Source organism: Brachyistius frenatus, unplaced genomic scaffold, assembly GCF_029030835.1.
Source record: "Brachyistius frenatus isolate BFR_SWC_R1_liver_20210118 unplaced genomic scaffold, ASM2903083v1 Contig_64, whole genome shotgun sequence".
Classification (NCBI taxonomy): domain Eukaryota; kingdom Metazoa; phylum Chordata; class Actinopteri; family Embiotocidae; genus Brachyistius; species Brachyistius frenatus.
In genome coordinates, this window is record NW_027210663.1 from 1,272,331 (window position 1) to 1,291,698 (window position 19,368).

The 19,368-nt window shown below is 40.2% G+C and overlaps 1 protein-coding gene across 6 annotated transcripts in view; it reads left to right on the forward strand.

The window, feature by feature from the left end:
* Positions 1 to 19,368, forward strand: part of fgfr1a (fibroblast growth factor receptor 1a) — a 38,336-nt gene that overhangs the window by 2,167 nt on the left and 16,801 nt on the right. For 2 of the 6 annotated variants that reach the window (XM_069706690.1, XM_069706694.1), the window contains exons 1-4: positions 6,841 to 7,573; positions 11,452 to 11,632; positions 17,934 to 18,176; positions 18,716 to 18,805. In XM_069706690.1, the coding sequence (XP_069562791.1) occupies positions 11,479 to 11,632; positions 17,934 to 18,176; positions 18,716 to 18,805 (487 nt within the window). In that variant the 5' untranslated portion in view covers positions 6,841 to 7,573; positions 11,452 to 11,478. Of the gene's footprint in view, positions 1 to 6,839; positions 7,574 to 7,701; positions 7,725 to 11,451; positions 11,633 to 17,933; positions 18,177 to 18,715; positions 18,806 to 19,368 lie in introns of those variants that run through there. The other 4 variants (XM_069706693.1, XM_069706695.1, XM_069706691.1 and 1 more) reach the window with 3 other exon arrangements.

Genomic DNA, 19,368 nt, shown 5'->3' on the forward strand with positions numbered 1-19,368 from the left:
TCCCAGTTGTATTCAGACGTCAAGGAGAACATGGTTGGAGGAAAATAGAAGAACAGAAGTAAATGACTGCTTTTAGTGGTGATAATCAGTCACACCTAAAGCAATGGAGCTGGCACCTCACTCATTGGGAACTCCTCTTTCATATCGAACAGCAAAATAGTCACAATGGCGGTGACAATACCTCCATTCAGTGTAAATGACTGGGGAACGCAACACCGAGCTGCACGTGTAATTGAACAAGATGGTTACGCTGATGAACTAAGACTCATAGAAGCACGCCGTTCCTCTGTCAGCAGGTGCCCGGCACACACTGGCCCATTCATATGCGCATTCCTGTCTCTCTGCTCGCAGCCCAGCAGGTTCCTCCCGGCCACTCAGGACAGGGGCTGACACATACAAAGGGTCTTCAATCTGCTTCAGACAACAGCCAGCATAAAAGCCCGGAAAGCCACAACAGCATTATGTCAAAGAGCTGGCTGGGGGTGGTGAGCAGAGCTTGGGGGCCCTGTGTAGAACAGGGGCACCGCTGATGGATGGATGAGGGCTGGACACAGGCAACGTAGTGGAAGACCGCGCTGAGGTTTTTGTCCATAAAGGAGGATATTTGTACTTGCCCGGTAACAATGGAATGCAAACACAAAACGTGATCACAATGAGATACCACTTTGGGGCGATGAAGAAGCTGCGAGGGAAATCACCATGCAAAGCAACGATATTGTTCACTCTGAGGATTGCATGACTCTGTGTTTGTTCTCATGCTGATGTGTGGCTAACCTGCCTTCAGTTTGCTTTTGCATAAGGTGTTCCAGACTTTAACAGTGTCCGCCACATTTCCTTAGGATGAAAGGAAATGAGGAGTGATCAGAAATGCCCCACCTCATCTTGAAACAGACCGTGTTGAGCTTTTGTCAGCTGCATCTAAGCAAAGGTTCCAACTGACTTTAAAATCTACAAAGTCCTGACCCTGTCTCGGATAATGACTTGCTTACATTATCTCTTCCTTTGTAGACAACCTGTGAACATGTTAGTATTTCCCCACAGGTAAAAAAAATAAATAACTGCACTGTGTAATTATTAATACAAAATCATAAACTTTATGCCTTTGTTTTATAGCCTTTCTGTTTAGTCTTGTCTGGAAGCTCTCCTATACATCTCTTGAGCTACCATGGTATGTACACATCACAGACACAAGTTAATGATTAATGAGGTGGTTTTTTTTTTTAATTCGCCCCACATAATACAAGTTTATTGTTTTCCTTCTCTTATGTGGAGAAGTGAACAACTGTAGAAATATAGACAGTATGTCTCTCCTGCGCTGCTAAAAACAACCTCAGACCATCTTTTATTGGTCTGAAATTACCGTCTTTATATAGTGTCATCTGTTTTGCACAAATTTTACCACCCTAAGCGGCTTCTGCTCAGACATAGGGTCATGATTTCCAGAGTTTCTGATAAACCGCTCTTCTCTTATCATCAGTTGAAAACAATAAGCATCCAAATGCATAAACAATCACCATATGTTGTGAATTCTGCCAAGGCTTTCATGTCATTTGTAGACGTTTTGTTTCCTCATGAAGAGCTTTGTGCACATCTCAAGGGAATTCTTTATCAGTGACACAAAAAGAAAAAGACATGTCTATAAAATATCTGGCTCCAAACTGCTGTGGCATCAAAGATCTTCTCAGTCGTGTTTTGATGCTGAAATCGTAAGATGTGGCTGGTGGCAGCAGTGTATGCACGTCTAACTCTCACTATTAGTTACCCTAATAAACATGCCTGGTTTTTCTCTGGTATGTATGTGGTTGTCAGATTCACACTCCATCTGCTACAGAGTTAGCCGCTGTCTTTGAAGCTGGAAGTTGACTTGAGTTCAACGTGCATTTGACAGACAGTTTTGATCTGTTAAAAGTAAGAGTGCAACACAAAGACAGTGTGTCTTTTGGCACCAAAGTGAGTCACTATAACTTGCAGGGTGAATTGACATTTTGGAAAATATATGTACTTACTTTCTTGCCAGGAGTTTCATGAAAAAGATGGCTACCACTCTCGTGTCTGTATGTTACAGCCAGCAGACTGTTTGCTAATCACAGACCAGCACTTCTAAAGAGATTTAATTAATACTCTACATATTGGGTTTTTTAATCCATGCCAAAACCAAAGTATAAAAACACCACATTGTGGGGTGGTACAGGATGTACTGGAATATTTTTGGGGTGCAATCTCATCTCAAAGTCGCAACTGGTTGCCAGGCAACCGCTTGATGACAACAAAACTCGAGGAGGTCACTGCACCCGGCCAAAAAATAAGCCAGCAAATAACCAACTGTCAAATCACTCAAACTCTGTTCTTAGTGTTTGTGCTAAGCCAATTCACTGTTGGCAGCTGCTTCAGCGTTACAATACAGACAATGCAAGTTCTATCACTGTTCTCACCCAACTCAACAAGAGAACTAATAAGTGTTAGATATCCCAAAATGTTGAACTATTCCTTTAAATGAATGCTCAAACAATTTAGCTTTGTACTCCTATAACATTGTTATTGAAGCCTGACACAGTTTTAAAATAAAGTGGTTCAGCAAAATGAGATGTTATCATTTTTATTCCACATATTCTTCTTCATTAAAACCTGCCTACATTACCCACAATGCAGCATGACCACCAAATATTGAGTTGGAGATTCAGGTGTTTTATGGTAGTAACTGTAATTGTAGCCTTGAGCAGCTCCATTCAAGCAGAGATGAGAAGCAGGGAGATCTAGTAAACCCGCTTCTTTCTAATGCTTCACTCCTTGTTTTTTTATTTTTAGGCCGAACTGATGCTCAAGTCTGATAAATCGCCTCAAGTGCTACCCTTCACACAGCTCCCTCTGGAGCCACAAAAGGCTTTATACAACTGTTGCACATATGGATTAGTACTCCAGAGGGCCTATAAACAGACTTTGATGTGTAAAATCAGTGGAGTGCCCCTTTAAGAAAAGTTATTGAAACTGAACATTTGAAACTAATCATAACACGAGTGACAAAGGAAGCAGTACTATTATATACTGACATTGAAAAACTGCATCCAAAATTTTACTGGCATGCTTGAGCATAAAAAAAGATCTATTTTAGGGATAATATTATAAAATGTTGTATTTCAGATACCTATATCCAACCCCACTGTGTATCTACAGTGGGTACGGAAAGTATTCAGACCCCTTTAAATTTTTCACTCTTTGTTTCATTGCAGCCATTTGCTAAAATCAAAAAAGTTCATTTTATTTCTCATTAATGTACACTCAGCACCCCATCTTGACAGAAAAAAACAGAAATGTAGAAATTTGTGCAAATTTATTCAAAAAGAAAAACTGAAATATCACATGGTCATAAGTATTCAGACCCTTTGCTCAGTATTGAGTAGAAGCACCCTTTTGAGCTAGTACAGCCATGAGTCTTCTTGGGAATGATGCAACAAGCTTTTCACACCTGGATTTGGGGATCCTCTGCCATTCTTCCTTGCAGATCCTCTCCAGTTCCGTCAGGTTGGATGGTGAACGTTGGTGGACAGCCATTTTCAGGTCTCTCCAGAGATGCTCAATTGGGTTTAGGTCAGGGCTCTGGCTGGGCCGGTCAAGAACGGTCACAGAGTTGTTCCGAAGCCACTCCTTTGTTATTTTAGCTGTGTGCTTAGGGTCATTGTCTTGTTGGAAGGTGAACCTTCGGCCCAGTCTGAGGTCCAGAGCACTCTGGAAGAGGTTTTCTTCCAGGATATCTCTGTACTTGGCCGCATTCATCTTTCCTTCAATTGCAACCAGTCGTCCTGTCCCTGCAGCTGAAAAACACCCCCATAGCATGATGCTGCCACCACCATGTTTCACTGTTGGGATTGTATTGGGCAGGTGATGAGCAGTGCCTGGTTTTCTCCACACATACCGCTTAGAATTAACGCCAAAAAGTTCAATCTTGGTCTCATCAGACCAGAGAATCTTATTTCTCATAGTCTGGGAGTCCTTCATGTGTTTTTTGGCAAACTCTATGCGGGCTTTCATATGTCTTGCACTGAGGAGAGGCTTCCGTCGGGCCACTCTGCCATAAAGCCCCGACTGGTGGAGGGCTGCAGTGATAGTTGACTTTGTGGAACTTTCTCCCATCTCCCTACTGCATCTCTGGAGCTCAGCCACAGTGATCTTTGGGTTCTTCTTTACCTCTCTCACCAAGGCTCTTCTCCCACGATTGCTCAGTTTGGCTGGACGGCCAGGTCGAGGAAGAGTTCTGGTCGTCCCAAACTTCTTCCATTTAAGGATTATGGAGGCCACTGTGCTCTTAGGAACCTTGAGTGCTGCAGAAATTATTTTGTAACCTTGGCCAGATCTGTGCCTTGCCACAATTCTGTCTCTGAGCTCCTTGGACAGTTCCTTCGACCTCATGATTCTCATTTGCTCTGACATGGACTTTGAGCTGTAAGGTCTTATATAGACAGGTGTGTGCCTTTCCTACTCAAGTCCAATCAGTTTAATTAAACACAGCTGGACTCCAATGAAGGAGTAGAACCATCTCAAGGAGGATCAGAAGAAATGGACAGCATGTGAGTTAAATATGAGTGTCACAGCAAAGGGTCTGAATACTTATGACCATGTGATATTTCAGTTTTTCTTTTTTAATAAATTTGCACAAATTTCTACATTTCTGTTTTTTTCTGTCAACATGGGGTGCTGAGTGTACATTAATGAGAAATAAAATGAACTTTTTTGATTTTAGCAAATGGCTGCAATGAAACAAAGAGTGAAAAATTTAAAGGGGTCGGAATACTTTCCGTACCCACTGTATGTTGATGCATTTCCTGGTGTGACTCAAGATTACTTTTTTAATTGCTTTAAAGGTTTTGTTGATGTGATCTCTTCGTGCACTTTCAGTTCATAAGCTAAACTTTGTACTGTAAGTGGAACATTATCAACAAAGAAATTATACATCCTTTAACACCATGCCAACATCCTCATGTGATCACTGATAGGAGCTCAGTTTGAGGCTTGTGTTACAGCCAATATATGTGCTAAAAGATCATGTTTGCTTTTTCAACATATGATAGGTCATAAAATAATACGGCATCAAGGTGTGCAGGGCAGAGGCATCTTTGTGAGGTTGTTTTTTGCACTTATGACTCCCTAGAGCTTACCTTCAAAACAGAATTTGGCTCTCAAATCAAATAAAGCAAATTAAATATGCTTCATCCCATGCAAGTTTAACATTGCATGGAAGATGAAAGGCTAACACATGTTGAGACACAAATCAGTGTCTTTGTCATCCCATTCTTTAATCTAACTGCGAAGCTGGCCTTCATATGTGCCTGCAGCTTCAGTCGTCAATCACTTGTCAATTGTGCCACGAAATCAAAGACCATATGAATTCTTCATATATGAACTACGTGTTTGATCAGGCTGAGCAAACTTAGTGTTTGTGCTGAGTTGGCAGACACATTTTAAATTCCGATGCTCTTTGAAATTCTGCCAGTTCATATGATCTTTTCTCCAGCACGATAAAACTGTTTTATAGTTGCCTTGAACGGGAATTTTATGAAAATGCCTATTTTCTGTCACTGAATTAGTATTCATGATTGCTCTCTGAAATCCTGCAAGGAAAACGAATTTCTCCTCTCAAAAACATACTACATACTACTATTATCTCCAATACTTTCAGTCAGCAAACATCTTTATGAACCTTTGTCTTTTCACATCTATTATCTTTGGTATTTACAACGTAAATTAGTAAATTAGTTTTCACTAATTTCAACAGATAACATTTATATCAACGTAGGCTACTTGTAATATAATGAGACGTGTCCTCCCAAGATACAAGTGTGTCCAATAAAAATGAAACCTTTCTCCTGTGATCCTTGTAGTGTGTCTGTCAAAATGGACTCCCTCATAGATATCTGTTATGGTATTTGAAAGTTCTCATTTAGTCTTATGTTTGTGGTCTTGTTTGTATCCACTATGATCGTTAAACTGTGAAAAAGGAGTACTCTAATTATTTACAGTCAGGGCGCTGGCCAGTGTGTTGTGTAGCTCCACAATCGTACAACGCAAAAAACGCGGCGTGGGCAGGTCTGCTACAGAGGTGCTGTGGATGCCAGGGGGAGCCAGGTTTCTTCCAGACCCAGGAGTCATTGCGTCAAGTTGAAAAGTGACGGCCCGGACAATGCCGGAATTCCGGCTTTTTGACATCCCAAATAAAACCTGCGCTTTTGTCACAGAGAAACCCCCCTTCCCTCCCCCCTCCCCCCAAAAAACAAACAAACAAACAGTAAAACAGCAAATATAACACTTAAAGAGACAATGCACAGATTGACAAATATTCACACTGCAATTTGATGCCACAGTAGGCTACTTCAATAGGCTTGTCTCCCTGTGTTTTCTAATTAACTTTAGTGGAAAGACACTGTAGATCAATCACGAAGGAATTCAAGGTAAAAAAAAAAAAAAAAAAAAAAAAGAAGAGAAGAAAGAAGCAAGTAAAACGTGTTTTGTGGCAATATTTTGTCTGGAATGAAATCAATTCATATTTTCCCTCCATTTTTGTTGAAATTTCCAATTTAAGCAACACCAATTCAATCTGTTAATCTTATTTAGTGTCTGATATGTGTTGTTTTTTTAATGTTTAGAGGTAGCTGAAGAACATGAGCTAAGGATAACTGTCTCAGTATTAATTACTTATCTGGGCAACATTATATTCGGCAACCCAGTTTATTTCAGTCCAGTTTTTTGATCATTGATGGGTGTCAGGCAGCTTCGGTTTTCTGGGTATTGTTCGGCTTTTATTTCATAGAAAAGAGGGCCGGAAGTTGTCGGTGTAACTGTGTGCGTATTGACAGCGGTCCGGAGGATGCGCATACTCTCGGATTTAAGGGGGGGGGGGGGAAGGTTTGGAGCTGCCCGGACTCTCGTTGTTGAACAGCATTTCTGCGCCAGGAATGGTCCAAATACTTTCTAGGATTGATTTAGATACTGCTCGTTTGTGCGGGAAAAAAAAAAAAAAATACAACACCGAGCGAGTTTTCGTTTTCGGATATTTCTTAGAGTGAGTTGGGCAACTTTAGGACACTGTTTTCGGAAGTGAGGAGACCAAATTGCATCGGGAGCGGAACGGTTTTTTTTTTTGGAGGGGGATAAAGGGACCAAGAACTACCGCACAGGCTGCGCTCGCTTAGTTTCCCCGGACCTGTGCAGCTCGGTAGGCTAAAAGAAACTCGTCGTAGCTGAAACCAGAACCCGAACTTAAAAGTAAAACTTAAAAAAAATACACCATTAAGGATGTTGTTTTTTTGGTTTTTTTTTTCCGCTCCGTTGATAATTTGAGGTTTTTCTGAGTGGGACGAAAAACTATTTTCTTCTGTCGCGCAAGTGTGGCAAAAAAAAAAAAAAAAAAATGCGCAAACCTGTTAGCTCAACGTAGATAGCTTTTTGGAGTGTGCGTAACCGGCCACGCGTTGAAGTCTGGATATACAGTTTTCGGGAAGTTTGTCTGCATCAAATCTCTGCTCAGGAGTCGTCCTTCCTTATCTGACCAACACTGGCTGTTTCACGGCTCCCCGCCAGTAAGGTGAGCTGCTTGTTTTATCCCTTCACTCCTTGATTTAGCTTCATGTTACTGTTTGTTTACGCGTTAAAGGAGTTCGCTGTTTTGTTTGCCATCGTAGTGATTTTATTTTTTTTTTTTTTTTTTTGAAGGACCTTACCTCTGGAAGAAGAAGGTAATTGAAGAATTGCTGCTCTTAAACGTACAAAGAGATAATTCATAACATTCAACCGCATGCTTTTCTGTGGAAACTATTTTATGTGGTGCGGATTAGTCAACTGGAGGAACTCCTTTCTTACGCATGTTGCTTTCTTGGGAGACATTATTCGTTTTCATGCGTAGTAACACCCCCGGTCTCCTCCATGCTTGAAATCAAAACGGTACAAACAGTAAGGAGACTCAAATGTTTCCCGGAGTCCTGCTAAAACTGCTCTGGTTTGTAAAGTCACAGCAGAAGCCTCTAATCGGATTAGATAATGTACTTGAATTAATACCACCCACATGAAAGATAAAACCTCGAAAGCAAATTGTTTTAAACTGCACGTGATGCCCTTTATTCCTTTTTAAATCTGTTTGGCTTCATGGGTCCAAAACAATTTTTTTTTTAACTTTATTAAATGTTTGCTGTTGTGCTATCAATTGGGTTGTATCTCTGCAAAAATGATTGTGGTCCATGCCTTCAGCTTTTGTCCCATTTATGCTCCAGGCTCAGACAACCAATCAAAGAAACCCAGTCAAGCTCAATCATTCTTTTCTTTAAATAATACACATATTAGTTGTTGTTTTTTAGAAATGCTATAGAGTCGCATCTTTAAATCCTCAGGGAACGGCCACCGGCCATCATTACTACATCTGTCATGAAGTCTGGGTCAGGAGGGGCCAGCCTGATGTTATGTAAAGCTCTAAATGTTATGTTATAAATGGAGCGGGAGAAGATGGATGGTTTAGAAAAGCAGCATTTCCACAGGGAGTTCGCCAGGAGGGGGGGAAAGTTTTTCTTGAACCATATAATGGGAAGTGAGGAATAGTTCTGCCCTTTAATTTACTAGGCTGCTCCCCGGCACAGAAATATTGTCAATTGAGCTCTGTGTTTGCATTCACTATAATTAAATCCATCCAGAAATGTAGTTTGGAATGAAACATTTCCCTGAAATCTTTCTGCGAGTGTAAATTTCACTAGGAGGCATATTGATAGTGTCGTTTTTAAGAGGTTTAGGATTATTTTGGGTTTTATTTCTCAATTGTATAGGGAGTGAACGTAAACACTCTCGGGTACTGAAAAGCTTTAACTGTCAACCAAATGGCAGAGTGTCAGGTGGTTTGACATTAATTGTCTTTACATTTGAGTGTAATCTCATGACACCTGATCTCCTGCCGTGATGTGCTGGTGGTCAACTAGTGATTCAAATTCTGTGGCTGAGAAGAAAAAAAACAAAACAGAAGTGTCTGTTTTTGTGAAAACAGTAGCCTTAGGGAAATGGTCTGATGCTCTTATGTCCACTGAACTGCAGCCGTGTGCAGACTGGCCTGTTGCTGGCTGGAAGGGGAGGGCAGACTGAACTGGAAGGGGGCTACAGAATTTGGGAGCCGAGGAATTTTATGCATGGATAGTTGTGAACAGTAATTTTGGTGCGGGCCATGTTATGGGTTCGGCCTGTAACCTTTGTCTTTGTATAATGAGAGAAGCTAAATGTGTCTTGTGTGTGATAATCTGTTTAGTTTAACCCCTTTTTGTGTGGCAGATTTTCAGGAAAGTGCTTTCGTTTCTTAAGATCACAGAGGGCAAATGGGATTTCACCCAACCTTTTGATTTAGTACTTTTTTTTAAATGGAGGAAAATGTTGTTTTCTCAGCAGTCATTGTTTATAAGCTAAACATTGTTTGGCATTATCTTGGATATTTTATTTTTATTTATTTTTTTTGAAAATGTATTAAAAGTGGGAAACAAAGTAGTTAAACAATAAAAGGAACATGGTAAAACTTAATTAATGGACAGGTACTGGTCTCTGGATTTAGGTTTCTTTTGCATCTCACTTCATTTGACACAAGTCCAAACTAAGGTTTATATAAAGAATATACATAGAGAAATCTCTTGATTCATCAATATAAGCGACTTTTCCTATAATGCAGCATTTGGGAGGCTGATCTAACATTTCCATACCACCTTGTGTACCACCTGTTACATCTGTTTTAAAATTCAGATATTTTCATTTTACATACATTCCCTCAAAAAAACAAATTTTTAAAGCCCTGCAAAATATTAGCAAGAATATTTTGCAATTGAATAATAAACCAAAAATGGGTAGGTAGTTAAATGACTTTGATAAAACAGTAATAGTCAATGTATGGGTCAGTCTCACTTTAAAACTGCTCTCAAGTTCAAGATGGGTGTGCCCTGGGTGTGCATAGTAAGACTTACAGTGTTTATCTCCGGTTCCCATGAGAGTGGACTATGACAAAATGTCCTATCATACTTGGCTACTTCCTCTTCTTTCAATTATTGATGGTTGTTGTAGTAACGAGGGCCCAGGGAACGCGGTCGGCGGCTCTTTGCGGTTCCTTCTGTCTGGCAGCAAAAGCCCTTTCTTGGAGGCTTCCCAAACACTGACTCACAGCTTACAGAACAGAGATGACCAAGCTCCTTTATCCCCCGTGGACCCCCCTGACCCAGCTCAGCTGCTGGAACACTGGACCATTCTTGGAAAGTGAAATTGAATTGGTTTTGAGGAGAACACAATGATTGTTACAGTGAGGAACACTCGTACAAGCGATTAACTCTTAAAGGAAACCACAGCTGCATCTGTACAGGACTTTATGTGAAAATGGAAACTAAGCTGAGGTCTCTTTGACCCAAAGTTGACCCTGTTTTTGTTGTTTTGCAGATTGGACCTCCATATTATGGATTCATTTGTAACACCATTGATTTTTTTATTTTTTTATAGTCTTTATTGATGAGACGTGTAATCTCAGGCTTGAATTTCTTTGCCACGTCTTGACAACTCATGGGAGCAAATGGCTGAAGGGGGGTCATTTTGGGTTTGGGAACCAAAACCAACTGTTAGGTGATAGATCTCTCAGCATGGAAATGATGGTCTGGCAGTCTCTCTCTACAAGGGTGTCAAATTACAGGCTGGAGGTTTTATTTTTTTTGTTGAACAAATTCTTCAAGGGGGGGGTGGTGGTTATGGGGCTTATGGGCAAGTGTTAATGTTTCTGGCCAGATGCTGTAGGGGTGATGGTTCAAGCAGATGTGCATGTGAGGGTCACCCGCTCCCCATTTTGGAGGGTATGGTACATCTTTCAACCCTAATAGTGGTCAAGCAGAAAAACAAAAACTTTATCTGTCATCGTCTGAATATGATGGCCATCTTTAGGACTTCAGATTTCAATAGTTACTTTGAAGTTTTGATAACAAAACAATTCATTCCTAAGAACTGAGTAAGATTTGTCCACTGTTTGTTTGTTTAAGCTATCAGAGCGAACCTGGTGCGCTGCAGTTTCTTATCAGTGTTTTCTACAAGCAGGCCTAAATGCTGAAGTACCTATCATTAACATTGTAAAAATACAGAATATTCCCTTCTTTTATAATGGGTGAAGAGTTTTCATGTCAACAAAAATATTGATTGACATTACTGAAAAATGACATTATTTCACAGCGTTTATTTTAGTGTTTTGTTTCTTTTTTTTTTTGCTCTCAAAGTTTAGTGGTCAAGGCAAATGTTTTTTTCTCCCTGAGGAACTTAGACCAAGAAAGGGTTGATGTACTTTTTTCTTACTGATTGTGGACTTATAAAGAGGAGAGGGTTGCATATGTGGCCATGCATTCTTTTATTTTGGCCGCGAGCACCGAATGGTGCGAAAGCCCTCTTGTTATTTCATTTATTTTTCATATTTTCTTGTAGTTGTCCACCGTGAATGACCGGCTGCTGATGCCCCAAAGATCTGAATGGAGTTCCTGTCGCAGAAAAGCCAACAGTTGTAGCTCTCTCAGCAGGATGCTGATGAGGCCAAGGATACTTCTGTTTCTGGCTTTATTTGCCCAAGTTTTAAGGACGCAGTGCCGGCCTGCCAACACTGATGAAGGTAAGATGGCTTTATAAAATAAAGTTACTCAAACTTCATTTGCTCTGTGCTTTTTTTTCCCCCACGTCTGGTAGCAGTAATTATAAATATCATGTAACTGTTTATGTCTGACTTATCTCACTCTTGCCTCGAGAAACAGCCCATTGATAAGAAAAGCTTTGTTCTTTGTGCAGGAATGTAATCCTAAAATACTCCAGACTTTGGTGAAGTCTATCCTTTCTGGCGTAGGTGCCTCCTCACTACCCCCATTTGCCTAAGTCTGATGTTGTTTGAGTGTGCTTTACTGTGTCAGACGTAGCACAACTGTGTTTCTGACTATCAGAAACATCTTTTCTATTTTTCCTGTCTTACTTGTAATTCGTACTCCTGAACTTATTAGAAATGTATTCCCAACAAGTCTTACTGACTAAACTCATCGTCTGATGATTTTATTTTGTTTTTAAACTGGACAGTAAGACTTTCTCTAAACAATTTAGCCCCGTCTGGCTGTTATACAAGTTCAGTTCTGAAAAGGGCAAAGAGGCACTGAAATCAAATCCTTAAAAATGTGTTTCTTGGATACAGTCCAGCAGTGTAATAGCTGCCTCGACTTGTGGGTAGATGGGTTTGGATGTTTACACTCTGCAGTCGGAAGTGGGAGAGCAGCAAAAGAATATGATAAAGCTGAGCATTATAATTGAAGTAATTAAGCAAGAAGGTCTCTCTTGGGCTTTAAGCCCTAAAATAAACTTGGTGTGGCCGTGTTTAAGCCAACAGTGGGACAGGGAGGAGTAAATGACTCCCATCTGTAGCCCAAGGGCAGCTCCACTACCTAGCAGTCCCTGCGTCTCTCCTCTTTTGTAATGAAAAGGTATTTGTTGTCACTGAGAGAGGAGTTAACTGCTAGGGAACTATACATTAGCCTGTTATTGAAAAAGGAAAGAAGATGCTACTTTAAAACCTTCCTTATCCTCTGAGGAAAATGTTTGTCTTTTAAGGTGAGCCATAAATTTCCATCAGGGTGGGAGATGTCTAATGCACTTATACTCCACCCAGTTCTTGATCAGCAAATGGCCAGGTAGTGTCTATGCACCTCTGCTTTTCCTACTGCTCCCCCACTGACTTTTGCTTCACTTTCCCCCCCGCTTCCATGCTGGGTAACTGATGGCTTCAGCTGTCGACGAACAATCACAGCAGAGGCATTTGGTTGCATTCCTTTTGTCTTGGGTGGAGAAACAAAATAGATATATGGAAATGGTCTTGTTTTATGCATGCTTCGTTGTTTGTCTTGTTTTGTTTTTTCTTGTGTGTTGTTTACAAAAGAAAAGAATATTCCCTGAACAAATTCAGTTCATTGAATTTCCTCAGGGGCCACATGCACAGCCATTAAAATGATTACAGCACCTTAAGCCTTTCTGCAGTGTGATCACTCTGACAAAAACTTGGCTGTGTTTTTGTCCAAATTTTTTGTTGTGACAGTAAAATGTCAGGAAGTTATTTATGTGTTTTTCTCTGTGGATTTCTTTGACTCGATGCCCTGCTGTCAGTCATAGTAGAAAAGCCACTGACCCCTTCAGTGGAGGGCTCTTAAAATCTGGAGCTGCCACAGTCCTGAGTAAGACTTTTCAGGCAGAAATGGAGGACCAGAGGAGCATAGTTCTGCTGATTACAAAGTAAGAGCGAAGCGCTGGTTTTGTGTGAACACAATTTGCGTTCACATCAGTCTTTTCAGGTCTTCTGTGGAGACCTCTGTCCACGGTGAAACTCCAAAACATGAAAACGGAAATTCTCTTCTTTTTGTTCGCCCACTGTTCAACTGGAAATCAACAAAAGTGCGTATCCCAGTCAACATTTGCTCAGGAATGAGATACTAAGGCACCAAATCATTATTTCATGCATGAGATGTTGTCAACAAAATCAGCATTAATACAGCTCTGCTGCATAATAAGATGTACGGACATTTGAAAAGTGTGATTTATAGGAAAAAAGTACCTGCCCATTGCACCACTGTTCGACTTTCTGTCGTTACCTATTTTGGTTTTAATGCAGCTAAGTTCAACATATAGTTGTTGTCACTTTTGTGTTTCTGTTATCAGAGAACTGAACTGGGATAAATCGTTTTTTTTTTAATCGCGGCCCAAAACACTACATGTTAACCGACTCCTTTAGCTTCTGGTCTGCAGGGATGAAATCATTATTTTGTGATTGTGAGTTCATCTAAAAAAAAAAAAAAAAAAAATCCGCTATCTGCTGTGTAAAATATATTATTTTATTATTGTTATTATTTATTTAAGATGTATGATTCATTGCTAATGCACAAAACTCCTTAATTTTAAAAGCCAAAACTAGAAATTGCTCAAAAAGAGAAAAAGAATCTGACAAACTGTTAAAATCATCATCATGTTTCCATTTGAAGATAGAGGAGCAATAACTTGTTCAGCAAGTTTCTTCAACATCCTTAGAAAAGGCAAAATGCAGTTTGACGCTCTAAGCAGCATTAAATTAACAGGTCTTCTCAACATCCTCAATTAGGTATGAAATACACAGCATAGAAACAATAAAATAGCCCAGTTGAACCTCTCCTAACTTGGAAAGTTGGGAATGGAAGGCCAGCAGTGCATGTATTGTTTGAGTGTCATGGATTATATATCTATGTAGCAACACATCCCTACAAATTGCTCAAACTGTGTGAAGCTGTGTGAAGCTGTCAAATACAGTAAAGAAAATAGTAGCATAGTTTCATTCTTTTGAGAGGCCTTGGTTTTATTATGTTTGTCCATTAAAGTCATAATGTAAGGCTAAATGTAGCTGAACTAATTTGAATGACACTGAAACAACTTTGCAGTGCAGTTACCCTTGGAGCTCCCATGTGTTAATCCATGCTGATTGTGAGTGGCTCATTTAAGAATGAAAAGGTCCTCCACTGGAGTGCTTTAAGGAGGGACATTCACTCTGTAAGTTTCTGGGAGCTTGCTAATGAGCATTGTCCTATTCCTGTGCTTCCTGGGTGCTGTCCTTTGTCTCTTATCAGTCCCCTCTGCATGTCACCCACCCCTTCACTCTGCTGTGGGCAAATTAGCAGAGGAGAAAACTTGCCATAGCCATTTTCTCTGTGTGCCAGTTCAGAATCTCAACTAGCCTGACTTTCCTGCATTCAACCATCACTCCAGTGAGAGCAGGAAATCCCAGAAGTCATTCACGCGGCATATTGCTTCCTATGTTGTAGCCAGAGAAAGTTCCATAGACGGGCGCCAACTCTCCCTTTTAGTTTGTCTTGCATTAACAGACTAGTGAGCTTTTCCTTCTTTGTTTAAAAAAAAATTCACTGCGTTCTTCTTCACCAAAATTCCTTTCATGATTTATTTAATTAGGCTGATTTTAAATGATGTCAATCAATTCTCCCAAATGGTTGAAAGAACCCATGAGAGACCATTCCAGATGGGTTGCTTTCTGAAACTATGGTTCTTAATCCATTTTAATCCAATCATAGTTGCAGGAAGATTAACTGAGATGAAACATCCTCGAATTCAAAGGAAGTGTGAAAGCTTGGCACTTACCTCCCTGTGAAGAGTTGAAAACAAATTTACTGTGAATGATACAAGTGTGTAGGTATTTGTTAGCTTGACATTTATACACAGAGTTAGCCAGAAAGATGTTGGCTCAAAGTTTTATTTTAGAGAGTCCTGAGGTTGATTTGACAACACTCTGTTATATCTTACTCCCGTTTTAAAAGGGTTGTCACAGAAGCACAAATGGTCCTGATTGTGGCCTAGAATAAAGCACCAAGCAAATTTTACTGCTTCTATGGGCGTTTTATAATGTCTGCAGTCAGATTAACGGCTGGGATGTTGACACAGTCTTATCTGTGGCATCTCCATTTAGAGGGCAGTGACAGAAACATACTGGTCAGCCCCCACACACACCACAGAGACTTTGTGTTTAAGGCTAAGTCCTGGTTGTATAGCTGTAGACCCATCACTAACAGTATGTCCACATTAAGCCAATACAATTTATAAATGTGTCTTTTTCTCTGTTTCAACCCTACATTCAGACTAAAACAGGAATTTTGTCCCCCCAAAATTCAGCTTTTCCAAAGTGAAAAATCTGAAAATGCCTGCCAGGTGTTTCCATGTGTGTAGAGTCAACAGAACTTTTGCAAAATAATGATTTAGCACAGTCCAGTAAGGGTCAGGGGCCTTTAGTCGTATCCAACTAATTTTGGGTCATTTCAATTTAAATGCCTGTATAGAAGAATCCACTGATTGTGAAGTCTGTATTTTACCAGCACTGCGGCAGTTTAAGAATGACCGCTGGTTGACATGTTGTGTTTAATGGGATGCAATTAAATCACTACTTTATACTCTACATTTTCAATTGTGTGTCAAAAAAATTAAAAGCAATCTGTAAATAAGAACAACTTGAATTGTTCATTTGGCTGCATTAAAAACACACAGCACAGGTGGCCGAAGACATTGTGTGTGACTTGTGACACAAAGCTGGTCCCTCTTTCCCATTCCTTACCAGATGTTGTCCAACTTAAAAAAAAAAAAAAGACTGATTAAGAAGACCTATGGCTGTTTTTACATTGTTCAGGTGTGTCACTATAGACTGTCTGGAAACGGGAATGAAACTGAAAATGGTTTTCACACAAAAACAACATTTTTAAAATCTAGACTGCTTAATGTAGACATGGTATAAATGCCTCTTCTGCTTTCCCCCCCCTTTGGTTTGTTTTTGAGGAGAAAGTTGATCCTACCCCCTGGCCCCTTTTCCTGCTGGGATTAAGGGCCTGTCAGACATATGTGATCCAGGAAATACCTTTACTAGGCCCAAGTGGGGTCACCATAGCAACTGGCACTAGAACCTGCCACTGCAGGCCCTCTCTTGCTCGCTCCTGTGCACATGCTCACTGGCTTGCTCTCCCTGCTCCCTCTTCCCCGGTATTGTTTGGGATCCTTTGTTGTGATGGTGGGAGGGATTAGTCAGGTTTGCTGATGTTGTCCTGAGGTTATTCTATATAGCTGTGCTTCCTGTTGTGATCAGGAGGAAGAGCGTTTATAAAAACACAGTGTGCTTTTGAGAATAGTTTGGACTAATCTCATCTTGAAGGATTGTTCACCGCTATGGTATTTGATTATCTAATTCAATTTGCGTTATAATGCTGAAGGGGCTAAGTAGGAAATGGGAAAGGTGGATGAATAAAATGACAGATTTTACATTAAGGCGCCGTTTCAGGGGACTTTGGAAAGGACATTTGGCTAAGATGGCAGAACTATATCATTATAGGTTAAGTGATTGGTAAATTAACACATTTTAAGTTTAAATATAATTAATATACAGCTATCTAAAACTCCAAACATTGTTTGGTTCCATCTTCTCAAATAGAAGGATTTGCTACTTTTCTCTGCTTATTTTATATATTTGTAAACTGAGTATTTGCATGTTACCTAACAAAAAAATATCTTGAGCACTGATTTGACTATTTTCTGACATCAAACAATTGTCAAGAAAACAATGAGCAGAAACTATTTATACAGACCACGATGACCAGTTGCAGCTTTTATGTCCACAAACTAACTTTATCAGAACTGTGTACCTGGAGTCCCTTTCTTCGCAAGGAAGTGTGATCCTAAAGCAAGAATGTCAAGCAACTTGGCCAGTGACGATCTTTACCTTCGTAACTAGACAAGCAACACCACTGTGATGGACAACGTGTCAGTATAATTGGGTTACCCCCTCCCTCCTGCAGACTATGTAGTCATTTAGAACGGGGCCTCAGGTGTCTTGCTTCATGACACCTCCCCTTTCTTCATTCCTCTAATTGAATTTCACCTTCCTTTCAGGCAGGCAAAGAAGCTCCTTGCCTGTCTGACATTAGGGCCTTGACTAATTTAGGATGCGATTTCATTTGGGGGAGAGGTAAGGCAGACGATGTGGCACTGCACGAGGAAATCATGGAAGGGCTTTTCTGATGTCTTTTGCACCCTGTTTTATGATTGAAGTACTTTTTTTGACAGTTTGTAACCGTACAGAAACGATCCCATTTTATGTGAGAGAACTCTGAACATTTTAGGCACTCTATACCTTATTGGTTACTATTTATTTTTGTCTGATAGGTGATGCGGTTTGTTTTTCAGCAGGAATAAACATGCTGGTTATTTGATTGTGAATGAATTCCAGTATATATACATCATAGTTTGTACTGAAGGTATAAGCTTTGTCATATCTGGATGGAGTTGTATTAATGTCTTTTTATGTACATAAAGTCATAGCGTTAAATAGTGAGGTATTAAAAAGATCCACGGCATTCTTCCTTTTATAGTCTCTGTGGAAACGCAAGCTCAAATGTTCACCCTCTACCTTGGGGATCGTCTGGATCTGAGTTGCCCTGCCAAGGAGTCCCCCCATGCTGTCAACTGGACCAAAGACCATGTGGTTGTCATGGATGGAGAACACACACGCATCCGCAGCGGCCAGCTGGAGATTGAGACTGTGGAGCTGACTGACTCTGGTCTGTACGCATGCACCACCTTCGGGAACCACAGCGTCTACTTCAACGTCACGGGTAAAGTCGTAGAAACAGTGAAGATACAGTCTCTGTAGTCTTTTGTCATTCTTTTCTGTCACTGAATAGTCACATACTCTGCTCCAACTCAGCAGTTGTGTTCTGATGTGTTAGATGAGTTATTCACTTCATCACAGTCTACATTTTCAGTCTGTGTTTGTTGGTCCTTTGTTTTTGTTTTTTAATAGATAATTCCTTGAGTTCACTGTGCATTTTTCAAACATATCACTTTGACATGATTTCACAACGCACAATATTAACAGTGTCATATTTATTAGACTATTCCAATTTCCACATAAACATTTAATCATTAAAACAATCTCTAGTGCTTTATTTGTAACAAGCAGTACAGTCTACATATCACTTAATGCCCAAACTGACCCTTCTTGTCGTCAATGAATACACACGTTCTCCAACACGCCCTTAAATATTTCTACTTCGCTCCCAAGTGTGTCCTAAGCATTTTGTATCGGGGAGAAATTATTGTGCGGATCAGAAAAAAATAAGTTGTGTTCTCACAATTACTTTCTGTTCACTAGTTGATACCTTGGCCTCATGTGAAGACGATGATGAAGATGAAGAGTCTTCATCAGAGGAAGCCAAACTGTTGGGCAGTCAAAAACTGTTGCGTAAGTGTGCTGATCTCTTCATGCAACAAATGTTCATTACTGACTCACTCAAGAGTCAGAGGGTTATGAGTAATTTTCATGGATGGTCAGTGATTTGAGAGCTTTATAATTCAATTATGGCCATGTGTAGCTGGGTGAATGGTTTCACTCTGAATCAGAGGGGTTTTACTGTTTCAGTGACAGCTTTTTCATGAGGAATGTCCCTGTGGTGACAAATCATGGTTAACCTTACATGTCCTCCAATTTGTCGGTGGAGCATTTAAGACACTGGCTTCATCATCTTGGCTACTACTGCCCGCTCTGCCCACAAAGAATCCAGCAGCTGCCAACCATGAGTTTGTACTTGACTCTCAGAGCTTTATCTCCCAATCAAATTCACAAAACATGACTTTACCTAGCTGAGGAAATTTTGAAGCCACAGCATCTAAAAAAAGGGGAAAAAAAGGGGATTTTATTTAAAGAGACTTGAAGTCCTTACCCATTTGGTACTGCCAAACCCTGTGACTGTAATTTAGAAATCTATTTTTTTTTTGGGTGGACATGGTTATGTAATGTCTTTTATG